At 47.1% G+C, this 19,441-nt stretch overlaps 1 protein-coding gene across 4 annotated transcripts in view; it reads right to left on the bottom strand.

Annotated features, from left to right (window-relative positions):
* The window catches only part of LOC144486754 (sodium- and chloride-dependent taurine transporter-like), a 72,472-nt gene that overhangs the window by 28,547 nt on the left and 24,484 nt on the right, over positions 1-19,441 (bottom strand). For 3 of the 4 annotated variants that reach the window (XM_078204783.1, XM_078204782.1, XM_078204781.1), the window contains 3 exons: positions 7,978-8,112; positions 6,580-6,814; positions 1,349-1,481 (listed from right to left, as the gene is read on the bottom strand). In XM_078204783.1, coding sequence (XP_078060909.1) covers positions 1,349-1,481; positions 6,580-6,814; positions 7,978-8,112 — 503 coding nt within the window. Of the gene's footprint in view, positions 1-1,348; positions 1,482-6,575; positions 6,815-7,977; positions 8,113-19,441 lie in introns of those variants that run through there. The other variant, XM_078204784.1, reaches the window with a different exon arrangement.

The raw sequence follows: 19,441 nt of genomic DNA, 5'->3' as shown, positions 1-19,441 counted from the left end.
CCACAGATGCTGCCAGACCTGCTGCATGTTTCCAGCATTTTCTGTCTTTATTTTTGGTTCACTAATGTCCTTTAGGGAAGGAAATCTGCTGTCCTTACCCGGTCTGGCCTACATGTGATTCCAGAGCCACAGCAATGTGGTTGGCTCTTAACTGTCATCTGAAATGGCCTGGCAAGCCACTCCATTGTCAGGAACCTTCTCGAGGGATGGGTATCAACCTTACCAGCGATGCTCACTTCCCATAAAAGAATTTAAATTCCACTGCTGGTGGGATTTGAACTCTGGTTGCAGGGTCATTAGTCCAGGCCTCTGCGTGATGAGTTCAGTGAGGTGAATCTTTGGAGTTGCATGCACAGTGTGAGCACTTTATTTGGTTTAAGTGGCAAGAGATCGCCCAGGGCCACTGCAAGAACTCATACTGGGCCAGCAAGTGTAAACATTGGTTTGACACCATCCTGATCAGAGTTCAAGTGTCTGCACCAAATGCAGGAAAATATAGCAGGCCAGCGGAAACTGACACAAAGAGACTGAACTCAATTCTTCATCACTCTTCATAGAATCATAGAAACCCTACAGTGCAGAAAGAGGCCACTCGGCCCATCGAGTCTGCACCGACCACAATCCCACCCAGGCCCTACCCCCACATCCCCACATATTTTATCCACTCATCCCTCTAACCTACGCATCTCAGGAAACTAAGGGACAATTTTTAACCTGGCCAATCAACCTAACCCGCACATCTTTGGACTGTGGGAGGAAACCGGAGCACCCGGAGGAAACCCACCCAGACACGGGGAGAATGTGCAAACTCCACACAGACAGTGACCCGAGCCGGGAATCGAACCCAGGCCCCTGGAGCTGTGAAGCAGCAGTGCTAACCACTGTGCTACCGTGTCGCCCCTCTTACACAGGGGGAGGGAATTGATCACTTTTATGCCATTTGTGGTCAAAAAGTAGGAGTTAGAGTGAGCCAATTTCTGAGCTTCGCGTGGGAGGTGGAGGGTAGAGAGGTTTTGGGAGGGATTTCCACAGCTTGGGGCCCTAGATACTGAAGGCACGGCTGCCAATGGTGGATTGACTAAAATCAGGGGTGTGCAGAGGCCAGAATTAGAGGAGTGCAGTGATTGTGGAGTGTTGTAGGGCTCAAGGAGGTTCAAAAGATAGTGAGGAGCTGTATATAGTGCCTCCAGTGACCTCGGCATTCCAGTGTAGTTACATCGTCTAATGAATAGAGACAAGGGCAGAGGTTAACTGATTGGGTGGGGGTGGGGGAGGGGGGCCCGCGGTGGGACTGTGAAAAGTAAAGAGCCTCCGTGTGAACCATTAATCAAAATATCTTCAGCCTCACCTTTCCCGTCGATCGGACACCCTTCCAAATGCAGAAGAAACAGACAACCCAAGCGGCCAGGAGACAGAGAGCTAGTTCCCACCTCAGAGAACCTGCGTGGTCAATTCCGCTGGACAGGCCTAACACCTTCCGCCTGGGAAAGTGAGGGGGAGAGAGACAGGGAGAGGGCATGAGAGGTAAAGAGAGAAGAGGAGACAGAGGAAAAGAGGGAGAGAGAGAAAGAGAGAGAGTTATGGAGGGAGAGATTAGAGAGACAGAAACAAAGAGTGGAAGAGAATGAAAGGGAGAGGGGAAAGGAAAGGGAGGGAAGGAGAGATGAGACAGAAAGAGACACAAAGAGGGGAAGAGAATGAGAGAAACGGAAAAGGAAAGAATAAGAATAAGGGGGAGTGGAAGAGACAGGAAGAGAGAGAGAGGAAGGGAGAGGAAGAGGGGAAAAGAGAGATAGAGAGCCGGAGACAGAAACAAAGAAGGAACGAGGGAAACAAACAGAGAGATAGAGAGTGAGCAGGAGAGAGAGAGGAGGGAGACAGTATCAGAGGGAGAAGTGAGAAAGAAGAAAAAGCAGAGAGGGAGAGGAATGGAGAGAGGGAGAGAGAAAAAAAGCAATATTACTCGAAGGGCAAAAACAAACGGAGAAGCAAAGAAGTGAAATGAAGGCACGTGCCACGGTCCCATTCGGACGGTGCTGCTGTTAACATGCTCACTGAAAGCAGGCGAGCATGCCCCGGGGTCCTCGGAGGGGTGAAAGCTGGCATGCAAAATAAATGTCTTTGGTAAAGATTAAAAAACAAAATAGCCAAGGGCTACCTTTGAATTAAAACAACTTCCAATTGACTCTGTTTGTGACCTCGACATCACAATAAGGAACCCTGGCATGGTCTCGCAAATTCAAGGATAAAGGATTATTAAGGATTCCCAATGAATGGAGTGACATTGATCCTGTCCCATTCATCTACGCGGTTTAGTGTTCTGGACCGCTGATTGGGCAGCTCGGGCACCCCTCTGCCCACAGTACAAGACACCGCCATGTGTTTACAAGTGGCACAGAGGCAGTAAAACTGTAAGATAACAGCGAAAACACAAATAGTTGTACAAACTGATCTCAAAACATCCGTGCTTATATTTGAAAAACATCCCCTCTTAGTTTATACAGCAACTTATTAAACTATAAATAAATATATATATAATATATATCTATTCAAAAGCATTTAATTTCAATGACTTAGGGAGTCATTATGGGGATAATATCTCAGATACTCAGTGATAGCATCAAACATTCCCGGGTTAAGAGCAGCACAGGTTTAGATACAGAGTAAAGCTCCCTCTACACTGTCCCCATCAAACACTCCCAGGACAGGTACAGCACGGGGTTAGATACAGGGTAAAGCTCCCTCTACACTGTCCCCATCAAACAATCCGAGGACAAGTACAGCACGGGGTTAGATACAGAGTAAAGCTCCCTCTACACTGTCCCCATCAAACACTCCCAGGACAGGTACAGCACGGGGTTAGATACAGATAAAGCTCCCTCTACACTGTCCCCATCAAACACTCCCAGGACAGGTACAGCACGGGGTTAGATACAGAGTAAAGCTCCCTCTACACTGTCCCCATCAAACACTCCCAGGACAGATACAACACGGGGTTAGATACAGAGTAAAACTCCCACTACACTGTCTCCATCAAACACTCCCAGGAGAGGTACAGCACAGGGTTAGATACAGAGTAAAGCTCCCACTACACTGTCTCCATCAAACACTCCCAGGACAGATACAGCATGGGGTTAGATACAGAGTAAAGCTCCCTCTACCCTGTCCCCATCAAATGCTCACAGGACAGGTACAGCACGGGGTTAGACACAGAGTAAAGCTCCCTCTACACTGTCCCCATCAAACAGTCCCAGGACAGGTACAGCATGGGGTTAGATACAGAGTAAAGCTCCCTCTACACTGTCCCCATCAAACACTCCCAGGACAGGTACAGCATGGGGTTAGATACAGAGTAAAGCTCCCTCTTACTCTGCCTCCACCCCTCCCCCCACTGTGTGTGTGGATTTCATGGCCGGACTTTTACCGCCTCGTCTGCCCCAGAATCGGGGCAGGTGAGGCTTGCAGAACGGAATTCTCCGTTGGCCTCGGGCGGGATTTTACGAGCCTCGCCCAAGCGAGGTATAAAATCCTACCCCATGTTGTCCTTTAGGAACATTTCTGTTTCACTCCCCATTCTTGTTGGAGAAATGACAAAATCTGAATTAAAAGCAGAAAATGTTGGAGACACAGGATTGGTTCATCAAATCTGGAAAGAGAAAGGAGAGGTTAATGTGCTGGCTGCAGATCTTTGTTAACAGTCAGGAGAAGAACTGAAGAGGCTGTTTATATTACAGAGCAGAGTGAAGAAATAGGTTTCAATCCACCAGCCACAACATGCCGTGCTCGCTGTAATAGGCTCTTGTTTCTGCTATTGGGACTATGACTCAAAGTTTCATAAACTTTAAAACAGAACAGAGTAAAACAGAATTTCTAAAAGCAGCAAGCCGAAAGGATGATGGGGTAAGCCTCCAGTTTGCTGGGAAACCCAACCTGTTTATTAATATCGTACTGTAAGGGAATGCTGCCATTCCTGATTCACAACCGGCTACACTCTGGACCATCAGCAAGGCAATGGAATGGCCTTCAGGCAAGAGAAAAGGAAGACGTATTTGGCAGAGCTAATCACAGAGAGTGAGAGACATGATCTGGGGAGTAACGCACAATCAGTGCTCAGGACAAGAGAGTGGCAGAACGTCAAGCAGCAGGCGAGATCTCAATCCCCAAGCTTTCATTCATCTGGGTTTGCTCTCAGTGTGCATGGCTGGAAGGGTGGATCAGGAATGGGAGAGCCGCATGTCGGTCCGCAGGGAGGACAGGATCAGACCTGAGGACACCGTGGAGATGTTTAATGAAACGATACAGAGAGTTTTACAACCGTGGGACAACAATGTGCTTTACAGCCAATGACGTGCTTTTGAAGTGTAGTCACTGCCGAAATGTAGGAAAAGCAGCAATTTGTGCACAGCAAGATCCCATAAACTACACCGTGATACTGATCAAATATTTTGGTGATGTTGGCTGAGGGATAAGTATTGTCCAGGGCACTGGGGAGGACTCCCCAATTCTTCCCCGAATAATGGCTGCCGGATCTTCAACCATCCACCCGAGAGGGCAGATGGGGGTCTGGGTTAAAAGTCTCATTTGAAAGACGGCATTTCTAACTGTGCAGTCCTCCTTCAGCACTGGCACTGGGGTTTGCGTGCCCAGACTGGGCACTCAGGGACCATCTTATTCCCTTGCCACCCACTGAATCACATCTGGTAGCCAATCGGTTGCTGCTTCCTCTAATGTACCTGAGGTCCCACTATGAGGATGGACTTGCAAAGGAAATGGATGAAGTGGCTTCAAACAGAGACTGGAAAGAGGTCTTGGGGCAGGTCTTGTGCATTGGATGTGGCATGGGGAGGTGACTCAGGAAGGAAGATTCCTCTGTCAAGGAACACTCCTCTGTGGGATAATGGAGGTGAAGATATCTTTGGTGATGGAATGATGCGCTGGATGGTGGAACTTTGAGCTGAAGGACATGCTTGATAAGGGTTGGGTTGTGAGAGAAGGGGATGGTCTTTGAATGTAGACACCTGTTCACCACTGACAAGTGAGAGCTGGGACCGAGGAAGATAGTCGCCTGTCGAAAAACCTGGACGCGATGTCATGGAGATGGGAGAAATGGAAAGTGTTGGGATCTTCGCAGGAAAGGAGCTGAAGAAACAGAATTCCAATTAACCTGAAAATCCTAATTGAGATTGCAAAAATTAAAGCTTAAGATGGAGAGTGGAGACCTGGCAGGAGAGGAGAGACACTGGTGTAAAGGTGAGGGAGAGATCAGTGTAAGAAGCAGAGTCAACAACAACTTACATTTCTATAGCCCAGTTAACACAGTAACGTGTCCCAATGTGCTTCACAGGAGAGTAAAATACAAATGGTCATTGAGACACAGAAGGAGACATTAGGTAACCAACAGTTTGGTAGGTTTTAAAACTGTTGTGCTTGGGGACCAGGAAGCTAAAGGCATGGTCACCCATGGTGGAATGAGAGAATCGGGGGATGCTGAAGAGGCGAAATTAGGAAACTGGAAGAGTGCAGAGATCTCGGTGGTTTGGATGAGATTACCAAGAAAAGGCCATAGAGAAATTTAGAAACAGGGTTGGAAATGTTATCATTGAACAACTGTTGGACTGGACTGGGAGCCAGAGTAGGCCAAAGCTCATAGGCAGTGCTGGGTGTACGGGGCTTGGTGCGAGTTCTGATACGGGGCAGTGGCTGGCGCCCAATGAAAAATCTTTAAGTTGGACAGAGAGCAGAAAGTGCCACCCACACAGCCAGTGTTACACAGAGAAAGTGAGTCAGGTTCAGATGGAAGTAACTGAGATTGAGAGCAAGTTTGAGTCAAATGGAGGTGGTGAATATCCAGAGGGGACTGGCTGAGTCGGTGCTGAAAGGAAACAAGGTGGATTCAGAGATCATCAGAGTGAAAAATCATGGAGCAGATTGTTCAATTCAATGATTGGACAATTGGAGTTAGAAACTTTCCAAATTGGTCAGAGGATCAGAGGGCTGACAGGTGGGTAGACAGGAGTGAGGGACGAGGGATAGGAGTCAATCAGGGGTCCTACATGTGACAGCGACCTTCCTGGCCCTCTGCAACTGGGCAACAGACTTGACTTTATACCAGGTCTATACAGTTTGCATGATCAGTGACTGATACAGCTCAGAAAGAGGCCATTCAGCCCATTGTGCCCATGCTGGCTCTTTGAATGAGCAAGGATGGTTTTACCCACTATGCCCACACAGCGGCCTGCAGGCCTAGGGATGGTCACCATTACAATGGACAAGCCGGCTTTGTACCGTCCACAGTGGGGTGGCATATTCAACAACCTGCCCAGATTGGCAGCTGTCCACTTTCAAAGAACAAAGAACAGTACAGCACAGGAAACAGGCCCTTCGGCCCTCCAAGCCTGTGCCGTTCCTTGGTCTAACTAGACCAATCGTTTGTATCCCTCCATTGTATCCCTCCATTCCCAGGCTGCTCATGTGTATTTCAGGAGAGAAGGGGTTATCAGCACAAAGCGTGCCGCCTGATCTTGGCAAAATGTGATTTATATAAAATGACACAAGAATGGAATTGCTGGCTTTCCTTACTCCCAAAATTCTGTCACGGGTGACGTGAGGTTGGAGCCATTGCAGGTCATGCAGACAGAGAGATTCCTCCTCAGTTTGTCCTCGATGCAGTGCGGAGTGTTCCATTTGTGGCCACATCTAGCCCAGGGCAGTTCACTCTGAAAGGTCTGGAAGAGGTAGTAGAGTCCCCAGGCCAGAATTACGATGTAGTAAACATTCAACAAGGAGACAATGACGACGGATGCACAGCCGATTCCTAGCCAACCAGAGACACAAGATAATCATTCTTTTTCACATGGAAGAAAGCAAACAGTTAACATTCCACCAGCTACCCACCCATTGATTCCTTCCCCCCTCACCAAACTCACCCCCCGCACCCCCATAGCCACTTTTCCCAATCTCCATGAACATTGGGCACCTCCCTAACCCTCACCCACCCCATATCCTGATCTCATTGGGTGTGACTCCCACAGTAGTGTGGTTGACTCTGACCTGCCCTCTGAAACGGTTCATGAAGAAGTTTCAGCGGCATCTTCTCAGGGCAACCAATGGGAGGGCAGTGAGTGCTGAACACACTGGAAATGCCCACATCCTGAGAAATTTAGAAGATTGACATAGACACAAAGGGCCTCTTTCTGTGCTGTAAATGGGCAGAACGGTGGCACAGTGGTTTGCACTGCTGCCTCACAGTGCCAGGGAGCCGGGTTCAATTCCGGCCTTGGGTCATTGTCTGTCTGGAGTTTGCATGTTCTTCCTGTGTCTATGTGGGTTTCCTCCGGATGGTCCAGTTTCCTCCCACAGTCCAAAGATGTGCGGCTTAGGTGGATTGGCCATGCTAAATTGCCCCTTAGTGTCAGGGAGATTAGCAGGGTAACTACGTGGGGTTACAGAGATAGGACCTGGGTGGGATCGTGGTCGGTGTAGGCTCGAAGGGCTGAATGGCCTCCTGCACTGTAGGATTCTATGATTCTAAATTTGAAAAACACAGCTGATTTGGGGGTGGGATCAATTTGAATCTCGGGATTGGGTGGAGCAGTTATTTACTCTTTGTACTAATACTCTTCATTGTGTTCAATTCGAATGTTTACAGCAACTCAGGACCAGGTTTACGAGCTTGAGCCATTACTGCCTTAATCATATCTTGGCTACAATTTTCCTTCATTTCCCTCTTCATTTTCTCAATCATAGGAAGACAGGAAAAGGAGGCCATTTAGCCCTTCAAGCCTGTTTGGGTGTTTGATCAGATCATGATTGATCTACACCTTAATTCCAAGTCCCTTACTACCCTTGGCAAATAAGCAAATCTATCCATCCGTTCTGAACATTTTCTTCGCTACGCTCCCTCTGCCTCCCTTTCGACTCTCTCCCCCACCCCTGAAGGACATTAGCCTCGAGGTTACACGGAGTGTTGCCACTTACCAGAGAAAATGGGACAGAGTTTCTCCCAACAGGTGATGCCCCCTTGGGAAGTGTACTGACCCAGCGCTACCTCCAGGAAGAACACAGGCAGACCTCCACCAATCAGGAAGATAAAATATGGGATAAGAAAAGCACCTGCATAGAGAAAAAACATTCAGAAATATTAAGCGAGGGAACTGATATCCTAACAGAAAAAAAACCTGTGTGTTTTTTTAATGTTAAAATTGTGAAATCAGACTACCAAAGTGCTGATTGGGTCTCAGGAAGAGAATCATGCTGATGTCAGGAATGGTGCGGCCTCCAGTCCTACAGGGGGCGCTGTGCGTCAAGGTCAGGATCTATACTGCCTCCAATCCTACAGGGGGCACTGTGCATGGAGGTCAGGGTGTATACTGCCTCCAGTCCTACAGGGGGCACTGTGCGTGGGTGTGGGGAGGCGGGGGAGGATACTGCTTCCAGTTCTACAGGAGATGCTGTGTGTGGATGTCAGGAGTGGTGCTGCCTCCAGTCCTACAGGGGGCACTGTGTATGGGTGTCGGGGAGGGGAGGGGGAGGGGAGGGAGGGGAGGGGGAGGGGAGGGAAGGGAGGGGGGGGGAGGGGGGGGTACTGCTTCCAGTTCTACAGGGAGTGCTGTTTGTGGATTTCCGGAGCGGTGCTGATTCCAGTCCTACAGGGGGGTGCTGTGTTTGGAGGTCACAATCACCCCTCGCTCTCCATACCACACTAATATGGCAGCTGGTCCAGGGATCAATAAGCCCTTTATTCTTGATTCTGACTAGAATGCTAACCTCACTGTTGAGCAGGAAGAGACTGAGCTGAGAACCAGCTGGCTCACAGCATTACTGACTGAAAAGAGACTAAGCCATTGTGCCATTGAAGACACTTGATCCCTGATCTGAGCCATTAATGTTCTCTAGTTCCATCAGTGCTCAGTCAGTGCTGCCTGGCCAAGGATTAGAGCCTGGGGGGGACGGGGTGGTGGGGGAGTGGAGGAGAAAGGGCTACAGCGGCTGGGATGTTGAGCAGCTGAACATCCCACCAACATCCAAGGGCCTAAGTTCATGACAGCCGCCTCCCCACCCCCACTCCTCCAACTCCAGGCTGGCTTCAGATAATGAGAGGAGACATTGGAGACTTTTTATTGTTTGTTTTTAAAACAGAGTTTGCTGTTGACGGCACAAGTTTGCGTTCTTCTTGACGGCTGGCGCCAAATTTTATGCCTTAGCCACATCACTGCTATCAACCAAGGGTTGCAAAAATGCCACACATGCTACCTGAAGTGCGTGACATTGCCAGCATTAACATTTTTCCCTGAGATATATAAATAAACTATAATTTGTTTTCTGATAAATTTAACCTTGGGTTTATTAATGTAAAGGTTGAGTAAGTACTTTATATAAATACCGATGACTCAGTTTGCACCACCAGAGCTTTATAATCTAGCTATGAACCCAGGGTCATAACACTCCAAGGAGCAGCCGACAACAATTGTCTTCATTTCGACATTCATCATTTCCATTTGTTAGGAAAATTTTCTCAGAAAATGTATCTACTTTTTTTTTACAAAAATGAGATTTAATTCAGAAAGAACAGACAATGCATGGAATTTCTTTGCGATAATTGGGGCTGTGTGTGAAGTGAAGGGGTGAAGTGGAGGGGCAGGACTGGCAGCTCAATGTTCCAGGGTACCAATGCTATAGGAAAGATAGAACAAGAGGTAAGAGAAGAGAGGGAGTTGCGTGAAACCAAAAGAGAAGCCTTGACAAAGGGTCATCTGGACTCGAAACGTCAGCTCTTTTCTCTCCTCACAGATGCTGTCAGACCTGCTGAGATTTTCCAGCATTTTCTCTTTTGGTTTCAGATTCCAGCATCCGCAGTAATTTGCTTTTATTTATTATAGGGGGAAGTTGCATTTTTGATTAGAGAGAACATCACGGCAATACAGAGAGGGGATATATCCGAGGGTTCATCCACAAGTCTATATGGGTAGAACTGAGAAATAAGAAGGGAGAGATCACTTTGATCGGATTGTACTCCAGGCCCCCAAATAGTCAGCGGGAAATTGTGGAGCAAATACGTAAACAAGAAAAATAGGGTGGTAATAGGAGGGGATTTTAACTTTCCCAACATTGACTGGGACAGCCATAGTATTAGGGGCTTGGGTGGAGGGGCACGATCAAATCAGAGCGGACCTATTCAAGTTAATAGTAGGGTATTGGGGACAGTTATAGAACAAGAAGATCTAGAAGTAGAGCTTCATAGCTCTTTGAAAGTGGAGTCTCAGGTGGACAGAGTGGTGAGGAAGGCATTCAGCATGCTTGGTTTCATCGGTCAGAACATTGAATACAGAGTTGAGACGTCCTGTTGAAGTTGTGCAAGACATTAGTAAGGCCACACTTGGAATACTGTGTACAATTCTGGTCACACTATTATAGAAAGGTTATTATTAAACTATAAAGAGTGCAGAAAAGATTTACTAGCATGCTATCGGGACTTGATGGTTTGAGTTATAAGGAAAGGCTGGATAGAGTGGGACCTTTTTCTCTGGAGCGTAGGAGGCTTAGGGGTGATCTTATAGAGGTCTATAAAATAATGAGGGGCATAGATCAGCTAGATAGTCAATACCTTTTCCCAAAGGTAGAGGAGTCTAAAACTAGAGGGCATAGGTTTAAGAAGAGAAGGGAGAGATACAAAAGTGTCTGGGGGGGCAATTTTTTCACACAGAGGGTGGTGAGTGTCTGGAACGAGCTGCCAGAGGTAGTAGTAGAGGCGGGTACAATTTTGTCTTTTAAAAAGCATTTAGACAGTTACATGGTTAAGATGGGTATAGAGGGATATGGGCCAAATGCGGGCAATTGGGATTAGCTTAGTGGTAAAAACTGGGCAGCATGGACAAGTAGTTGGTCTGAAGGGCCTGTTTCCATGTTGTAAACCTCTATGACTCTATGAAGGTATCTCTCCTCACATGCCTCCTGCTGCATTATTTCTAGGGTCTGCTGTAAGCACGTGGGCTTTTCCCGATTGTCTTACTCTCCCTGAAAGGCCACAGCTCAGGTACATGAAGGAGAAGAGGCCCTGACTAGGTGAGTGGCTAGTTATGGAGCGAGATTCCTGTCGCTTATTCCCAGCCTGTGAAATCTCCAGCTTCTGCTGACAGGGAAGAGGCCAGGTCACTGCAATAAATACAACCTGTCTTTATATCGTGCTGTTCGTCATCCAAGTTGCTTCACAAGATCATAAATCTGGCAGTGAATCACACAAGGGCAGGGGGACTGGCAGCTTGAAGTGGATTTTTTAAGGAGCGCCTTAAAAGAGTCATAGGGCTGGATTTCATGTCCTCGCTTGGCCTGAAATCATAAAATCCCGCCCCAGGTCAGTGGACCTTCCCATTGTCCACCCCTCGCCCACTCCGATTCCCGTGTCGGGCGGGACAGTAAAATTCTGGCCATAGAATCATACAGTGCAGAAAAGGCCCTTCGGCCCATCGAGTCTGCACCAACAATAACTACCACTCAAGTCACGTTAATCCCATTTTCCTGCACTTGTCCCAAATCCTGGAATGTTATGATATTTCAAGATCTCATCCAAGTATCTTCTAAAGGTTGTAAGGTTTCCAGCCTCCCAGGCAGTGCATTCCAGATTCCCACCACCCTCTCAGTGAAAAGAGGGAAGCGGGGCAGAGGGAGGCGGAGAGTTTTAGGGGGAGAATTCCAGAGCGGAGGGCCCCCAGGCAGCCGAAGGCATGGCCGCCATTGACAGAAGGATTAAAATCAGGATGATCAAGGGGCTGGAATTGGAGGAGTGCAGAGGGTTGTGAGGTTGGAGGAGATTCCAGAGATAGGGAGGGAGGGGTGAGGCCATGAAAAGATTTGAAAACACGGATGAGAATTTTAAAATTGAGGTGTTGTTGGGCTGGAAGGAAGTGTAGGTCAGCGAGCAGGAGTTTGGGGGTGAGGGGGCAGGAATCTTGCCCATTTTTATTTTCCCTAACGCCTAATCTAAGGGTTGAGCAAAAGCTGGTTTTGTGCTAACAGTCCACCCTGGATCTGCTCTGGATCTCCATGGCAACGTGCCCCCGTTATTTTCACAAACCAGGGATTGACTATAAGAAATTTCCTCAACAATTTGGTGAAACTTTCCTCTCACCTCTAAGATATTCCATATGAGGCTGTGGAGGATTTGTTTATCTGCACAGCAGACGGGGTTTCTGATGTTCGGAACTAAATCAGAATAGTCTCTGACATTGATGTCTACTTTATTTATTTGCCTTTTGAAGCTGGAACTCGTAACTGGAGAAGTCGACACGGAAGCTGAAAGTTCCTGGCATTGCCTCCAAGATTCTTTCCATGCTGAAGGTGGGTTCCTCGAGGCACTGCCAATAATTTGAAGCAACTGAGCAGACATTCAGGTCAGTCAGAGCAAAATTGCTTCTCCGCTGCCATTCCTGTGCTTTGTCCAATGGAAATCAGGCTGTGCTGTTTCCAATGGGAATCAAGCTGTGATTTATCCAATCAGATTCAGGCTGTGTTTTATCCAATCAGAATTACAACACCAGGTTAAAGCTCAACAGGTTTATTTGGAATCACGAGCTTTCAGAGCGCTGCTCCTTCATCATTCACTCACCTGAGGAAGGAGCAGCGCTCTGAAAGCTCGTGATTCCAAATAAACCTGTTGGACTGTAACCTGGTGTTGTGAGACTTCTTACTGTGCCCACCCCAGTCCAACGCCAGCATCTCCACATCATGGCAATCAGAATCAAGCTGTGTTTTGTCCAATGGGAATCAGGCTGTGTTTTGGCCAATCAGAATCAGGCTGAGAATACCAAATTGCTTTTCAACGGCTAAAGCAGCAACTGCAACTTTGGCCAGCGGTGGACATCCCGCGGCCCAGGGGTCATACGTGGTCCATCTAGGCTCTGAGTGAGGCCCACCAAACACTAGTCTAGGCTGTTCAGCATTGACCGAGAGCCTTTCATATGGTAAGAAGGGCCCAAGGTGATTGGCAGGGGTGTTATCAAACCGAAAGTTGACACAGTCACAGGACAGGCAACCAAAAGCTTGGTCAAAGAGGAAGGTGTTAAGGAACATCTTAAAGGAAGGGAGAGTCAGAGAGCTTTGCAGAGGGAATTCCAGAGCTTGGGACACAGGCAGCTGAACCCACGCCCGCCAATGGTGGAGCGCTTAAAATCAGAGGTATTTGAGAGGCCAGAATTGGAGGAGTGCAGAGATCTCAGGAGAGTTGTGAGGGGGGGGGGGGGGGGGGGAGCGGGGGGCGGTGGAGTGAAGCCTTTGGATGGGAATTTTAAAATGGAGGTTTTGGTGGATTGGGAGTCACTGGAGATCAGGGAGTACAGGAGAGCGATGGGTGTTTACACTTTAACAGGCAAAATATATTTTAAAACTTACGTACCCCCAGGATCTGGAAGGGACTACTTGATTAAACTGCATATTGTTAACAGTTGTTAGAGAGAGAGAGAGTTCTGCAAATCCATCTAGCTTATTGCAGGGTCCAGGGAGACTGACAATGATTCAGCAATCAGTCATGTATGGAGAAAAAAGCGACCAACACAAAGTTATACAGCGGGAGCACCGTTCCCAGCCACAGGGACGTCCCACTACATTTTGCAGCCGCTTAACTACTTTGGAAGAATTGGCACTGTTGCAATGTAGCAAATATAACAGTCATTTTGCACACAGCAAGATCTCACAAACAGCAGTACAATGAATGTGCCAAGAATTTGATTTTGTTATATTGGTAGAGAGATAAATATTGTCCAGGATGTCAGGGAGGGTGGGAGTAGAGAGGGATGGAGGGAAGGGGGGCACCTCCCAGATAATGGCCTCAGGGATCTTTCACATCCACCGGGGAGGGCAGACGGGGGCCGCGGTTTAATGTATTTTCTGGAAAGCAGCATCTCCAACAGCACGATGTTCCCTCTCTAATTACACCGGAATTATGCCTGGATTATAGACCTCATCTCTGTGGAGATGTCCCTTCTCGCGTGGGTGTGAAAGATCCCATGGTACCACTTCAGAGAACAGGAAAGTTTTCCCTGGTGTCCTGGACACATTTATCCCTCAACCAACATCACAAAAACACATTAGCTTGTTGTTTATCTGATTTTCTATGTAACTGATTGTTATAAATAGTAAACTGATTGTCAATTTCAATGAGAATGTCCGGAAGGCATGAAAAATTGGATAAAATGATGTCCTTTATTCTTCCATTCTTGAAAGAAACTCAGTGTAATGTAAATTCAGCAACTACTTTCATTTATATAGCACCTACATTAACATCCCTGGGAGTTCTGCGAGTCCAGAAATAGGGGTCATAGTTTGAGAATAAGGGGCAAACCTTTTAGAACTGAGGTGAGGGGAAATTTCTTCACCCAGGGGGTGCTGAATGTGTGGAATTCGCTACCACAGAATGTAGTTGAGGCCAAAACATTGTCTGATTTCAAGAAGAAATTAGATTTAGCTCTTGGGGCTAAAGGGATCAAGGGATGTGGGGGGAAGGGGGGATCGTGACACTGAATTTGTTGGTCAGCCATGATCAAGATGAATGGCAGAGCAGGCTTGAAGGGCCGAATGGCTACTCCTGCTTCTAGTTTCTATTCCAAGGTGCTTCACTGAAGCACCATCAGATTAACAATAGTAACTGTCCAAAGAACATTAGAACAGGTGTGTGGAAAATTAGGAGTAGGTAGGAGTACAGGTTAGTGATGGGTCTGAATGTCAACAGAAAGCAACAGGGAGTGACAGATCATATGAAAGTCATATTGCACCAAGCACTCATACAAGAGGAAGAAATTAGATTTAAAAAAAACAAACTTAAAGGGGTTGTGTCTGAATGCACAAAGCATTCGGAATAAAATTAACGAATTAACTCTGCAATTAGAGACAAATGTGTGACAATTACTGAGATGTGGTTACAAGGAGACCAGGTTTGGAAGTTGAATATCCAAGGGTATTCAGTATTTCGGAAGGATAGAGAGAAAGGAAAAGGAGATGGTTTAACTTTGCTGGTGAATGAAAGGACCAGTGCTGTAGCGAGAAATGATTTAAGCGCTGGAGATCAAGATGTGGAATTAGTCTGGATAGAAATAAGAAATAGAAAAGGAAAGAAGTCCCTGGTGGGAGTAATCTATAGGTCCCCAAACCATATTTCTGCAGTGGAACACAGTATAAACCAATAAATACTGAGGGCCCCACCTATTTACAATCTATATTAATGACTTGGATTCAGGGATAGAACGTACAATAGTCAAATTTGCAGCTGATATGAAAATAGGTGGGAAAATAAGTTGTGATAATGAAATCCGAAACTTACAAATGATACGGATAGGTTAAGTGAATAGAGCAAAATGTGCCAGATGGAGTTAACCTGGATAAGTGTGAAGTTATCCATTTTGGTAGGGAAAATACAAAGGCAAATTACTATCCAAATGGGGAGAAACTTCAGAGTGCTTTGGTGCAGAGGGATCTGGGTGTCCTCATGCATTAATCGCAGAAAACTGGTAAGCGGGTGCAGCAGGCAATGAGTAAGGCAAATACAATTTTGACATTTACTGAGAAAGGAATAGAGTATAAAAGTAGGGAAGTGTTACTGCTCCTGTACAAAGCATTAGTGAGACGGTACTCAATATTGTGCACAGTTTTGGTCACCTCACTTGAGGAGGGCTGTAGTTACATTGGAGGCGGTTCAGAGGAGGTTCACTGGATTGATTGATGAGGAGTTTGTTTTATGAAGAGAGATTGGGCAGTTTAGGCCGATACTGAAGGGGATTGACAGAGTAGACGTGGAGAGGATGTTTCCTCTTGTGGGACAATCTAGGAGAAGAAGTCACAGTTTTAGAAGAAAGGGCGGCAGATTTAAAACAGAAATAGGGAGAAATTACTTCATCCACAAGGTCATGAATCTGTGGAATTCACTACCCAGAGCTGGGACTTTGAGTAAATTTTAAAAAGAGGCGGACAGATTTTTAATGAGTAATGGGTTGGAAGGGCTATGGTGAACTGGCAAGAAAGTGGAGTCGAGACTGAGATGAGATCAGCCCTGGTCGTATTGAATGGTGGAGCAGGCTCGAGGGGCTGAATGGCCTCTTCCTGCTTCTAGTTCTTACGTTTTAGCTGCTTTAGGTGAACAAACACCTACCCATAGAGGTAAATTGTAAGGAGGGCCTTCAGAGGAAAGAGAGGCAGACAGGATCCTCACAAGGCAAGAGCAATCTGGGAACATGTTGCATTATTGGCCTTCAATTGGATCGACACATTGGGTGGACCTGTTATCCATTAGACAATGAGCAGCATCAGAAAATGGTTGCAACACACTAGATCTGTCAGAGATAACAGCCCAGATTGAAGCTTCAGGTGTTTGGTGTGTGAGTGTGTATGTGTGTGTGTGTGTGTGTATATGAATGAACACATGTGAGTGTGAGCATGTGTGTGAGTAAATGTGTGTTTGAGTGTGACTGAGCATTTGTGAGTGTGAGAACATGTGTGAGTGAATGTATGAGCGAGTGTGCGTGTAAGCATGTGAGTGTGCGTGTGTGAGCGTGTATGTGTGTGTGAGCATGTGTGTGTGTATGTGAGCGTGTATGTGTGTGAGCGTGTGTGTGAGTGCATGTATGTGTGTGTGAGCATGTGTGTGTGTGAGTGTGAGCGTATGAGTGGGTGTGAGCGTGTATGTGTGTGGGTGTGTGTGAGCGTGTGTGTGTGCATGGTGTATATATGAGCAAGTGTGAGTGAATGCGTGTTTGCGTGTGAGTGAGCATTTGAGAATGTGTGTGCATAAGTGCGTGAGCTGCTGGGTGAAAGGGAAGGGGCTATATATGGACATCTTTTAGATAAACATTTTGTTGCTGAATTGAGTGGATATAATATCATCAGTCACTCATCAGAAAACAATCACTGGAACAACAGCAACAACAAATGAGGCTGTTTTTTTCTGGGACGGGGCTGATGCTATAACACAAGCTGCTCGAACGGAACATAAGTGAAAGCATCAACAAGCTCAGCTCAGCTCAGCTCCCTCGATGGATTTTTATTACTAGGCTGATGGCTACGTGCTGTCCTATATTTAGAACATTTACCCTTGCCATATCAGTGTGAAGGACTGTACAGTGAATTACAATGACAGGGCAGCGGGAGGGAGCAGGCAGAGAGGTGGAGAGTACGTCAAAGCAACATGACAGGCTGTTCCCAGGGTGATTTACACGTTTGTGCTGAGGTAGTGTGGAGGTGGCAGTGGGTGTAAAGTTTTACAGATAGAATTGGAGGCAGAATAAAGTATGCCAAGCCAACACTGGTCGCAATTCCCAAATTATCCTCATCGCTAAACCTGAACTGCTGCAGCAAATTTCCCAAAGGGTGGAATTTATTTCTTTTGGAAGCTGCTTTGGTTGGGTGGAGTAAACAGATGAGGTAGAAGCTGTTCACGGGATGTAAATAGGGTGAGAATATAATCGCAATGGTTGTCACTGCGCCACCGTGACTCATTCTCATTATGGCAAGGACACGGTCTCGCATTGAACATCTTTCTGATTCCTAGAAATCTCAATGCATCAGGAACAGGAGACCATTCAGCCCCTCAAAACAATTCAACCATGGCTGATCTGCATATTAACTCCATTTTGGGGGTCTCACAGACTCCGAGGAACTGTCCCCCCCAGGGCTCATGTCAATTCTCATTTTGCACATTCAGTTTCCACTCTCAGATTTTTCTATCGTCAGTGGCTGACATCGAATCTTTCCCTGTCCCCAATCCCTTGTCAATCTGCAGTCCCTCATTAATCCGGGTCACTCGCTAAACCCCAATCCCTCACTAATCCCCAATCCCTCACTAATCCCCAATCCCTCGCTAAACCCCAATCCCTCACTAATCCCCAATCCCTCGCTAATCCCCAATCTCTCATTAATCCGGGTCCCTCGCTAAACCCCAATCCCTCGCTAATCCCCAATCCCTCGCTAATCCCCAATCCCTCGCTAATCCCCAATCCCTCGCTAATCCCCAATCCTTCGCTAATCCCCAATCCCTCGCTAATCCCCAATCCCTCGCTAATCCCCAATCCCTCGCTAATCCCCAACCCCTCGCTAATCCCCAACCCCTCGCTAATCCCCAACCCCTCGCTAATCCCCAATCCCTCGCTAATCCCCAACCCCTCGCTAATCCCCAATCCTTCGCTAATCCCCAATCCCTCGCTAATCCCCAATCCTTCGCTAATCCCCAATCCCTCGCTAATCCCCAATCCCTCGCTAATCCCCAATCCTTCACTAATCCCCAGTCCTTCACTAATCCCCAATCCCTCGCTAATCCCCAATCCTTCACTAATCCCCAATCCCTCGCTAATCCCCAATCCCTCGCTAATCCCCAATCCCTCGCTAATCCCCAATCCTTTACTAATCCCCAATCCTTTACTAATCCCCAATCCCTCGCTAATCCCCAATCCTTCACTAATCCCCAATCCCTTGCTAATCCCCAATCCCTCGCTAATCCCCAATCCCTCGCTAATCCCCAATCCTTTACTAATCCCCAATCCCTCGCTAGTCCCCAATCCCTCGCTAATCCCTAATCCCTCGCTAATCCGTAGTCGCTCGTTAATTCCTCATTAAGACCTTGTTAATCCACGGTCCACGGGGCCTTTCCGCAATCAGATATTTGTTTTTGGTTTTTCTGTCATATTTTGGTAATTTCTGACGGTCTTGCTCCTGTGATCTTGTGGGTTGGAGGTTCCAGCATGAAGGGTTCCCTCGTCGTTAACATCGAGTTCCCGACAGCTCCGGAGCAGCTATGGTCCCAAGCACAGTCACTGCAGCAAGACGGCACTAATTGCTTGAGCTTCAGTCAGGAGCCAGAATTCTCTTCTCTCACACCTCCGCTGCCGCTGACAGCGAGATTGGAGAATTTGGCGCTCAACCACCGGTGAATTCCAGTTACGGGCACGGTCGGAGAATTTCAGCTATGGGCGAGGTTGAAGAACTCCAGCTACGGGCACGATCGGAGAATTGCAGCTACGGGCACGGTCGGAGAATTTCAGCTATGGGCGAGGTTGAAGAACTCCAGCTACAGGCACGATCGGAGAAGGTTGGAGAATTCCAGCCAGTGCAAGAACAAGGCAAGAGTCACAACACCAATGTAAAATCTTCTCTTCCAATGACCCCTGAATTCAGATAGATTGGAATTTCAGGAGGGCCAGTAGAAGATTCATTCACACCATAATCAAGAATCTTCACAACCTCCCATTAGAGCACAGAGTAAATTAGTGGAATGATTCACAGCCTGATTAACTGCCTAAATGCACCTTCTGTGAGCCAAATTATCTTCATCCCAAGTAGATAAGAGGGGTGGTTGCAGATCAACTATCTCAGCTCCAGGATATCACTGCAGAAGTTCCTCGGTGTTAGTGTCCAAGGCCTAACCATCTTCAGTTGCTTCATTAATGACCTTCCTTCCATCATAAGGTCA

Source organism: Mustelus asterias, unplaced genomic scaffold (assembly GCF_964213995.1).
Source record: "Mustelus asterias unplaced genomic scaffold, sMusAst1.hap1.1 HAP1_SCAFFOLD_449, whole genome shotgun sequence".
In the NCBI taxonomy this organism is placed as follows: Eukaryota; Metazoa; Chordata; class Chondrichthyes; order Carcharhiniformes; family Triakidae; genus Mustelus; species Mustelus asterias.
Note: the sequence above shows the minus strand (reverse complement) of the source record. Positions and strands in the feature narration are given on the sequence as shown.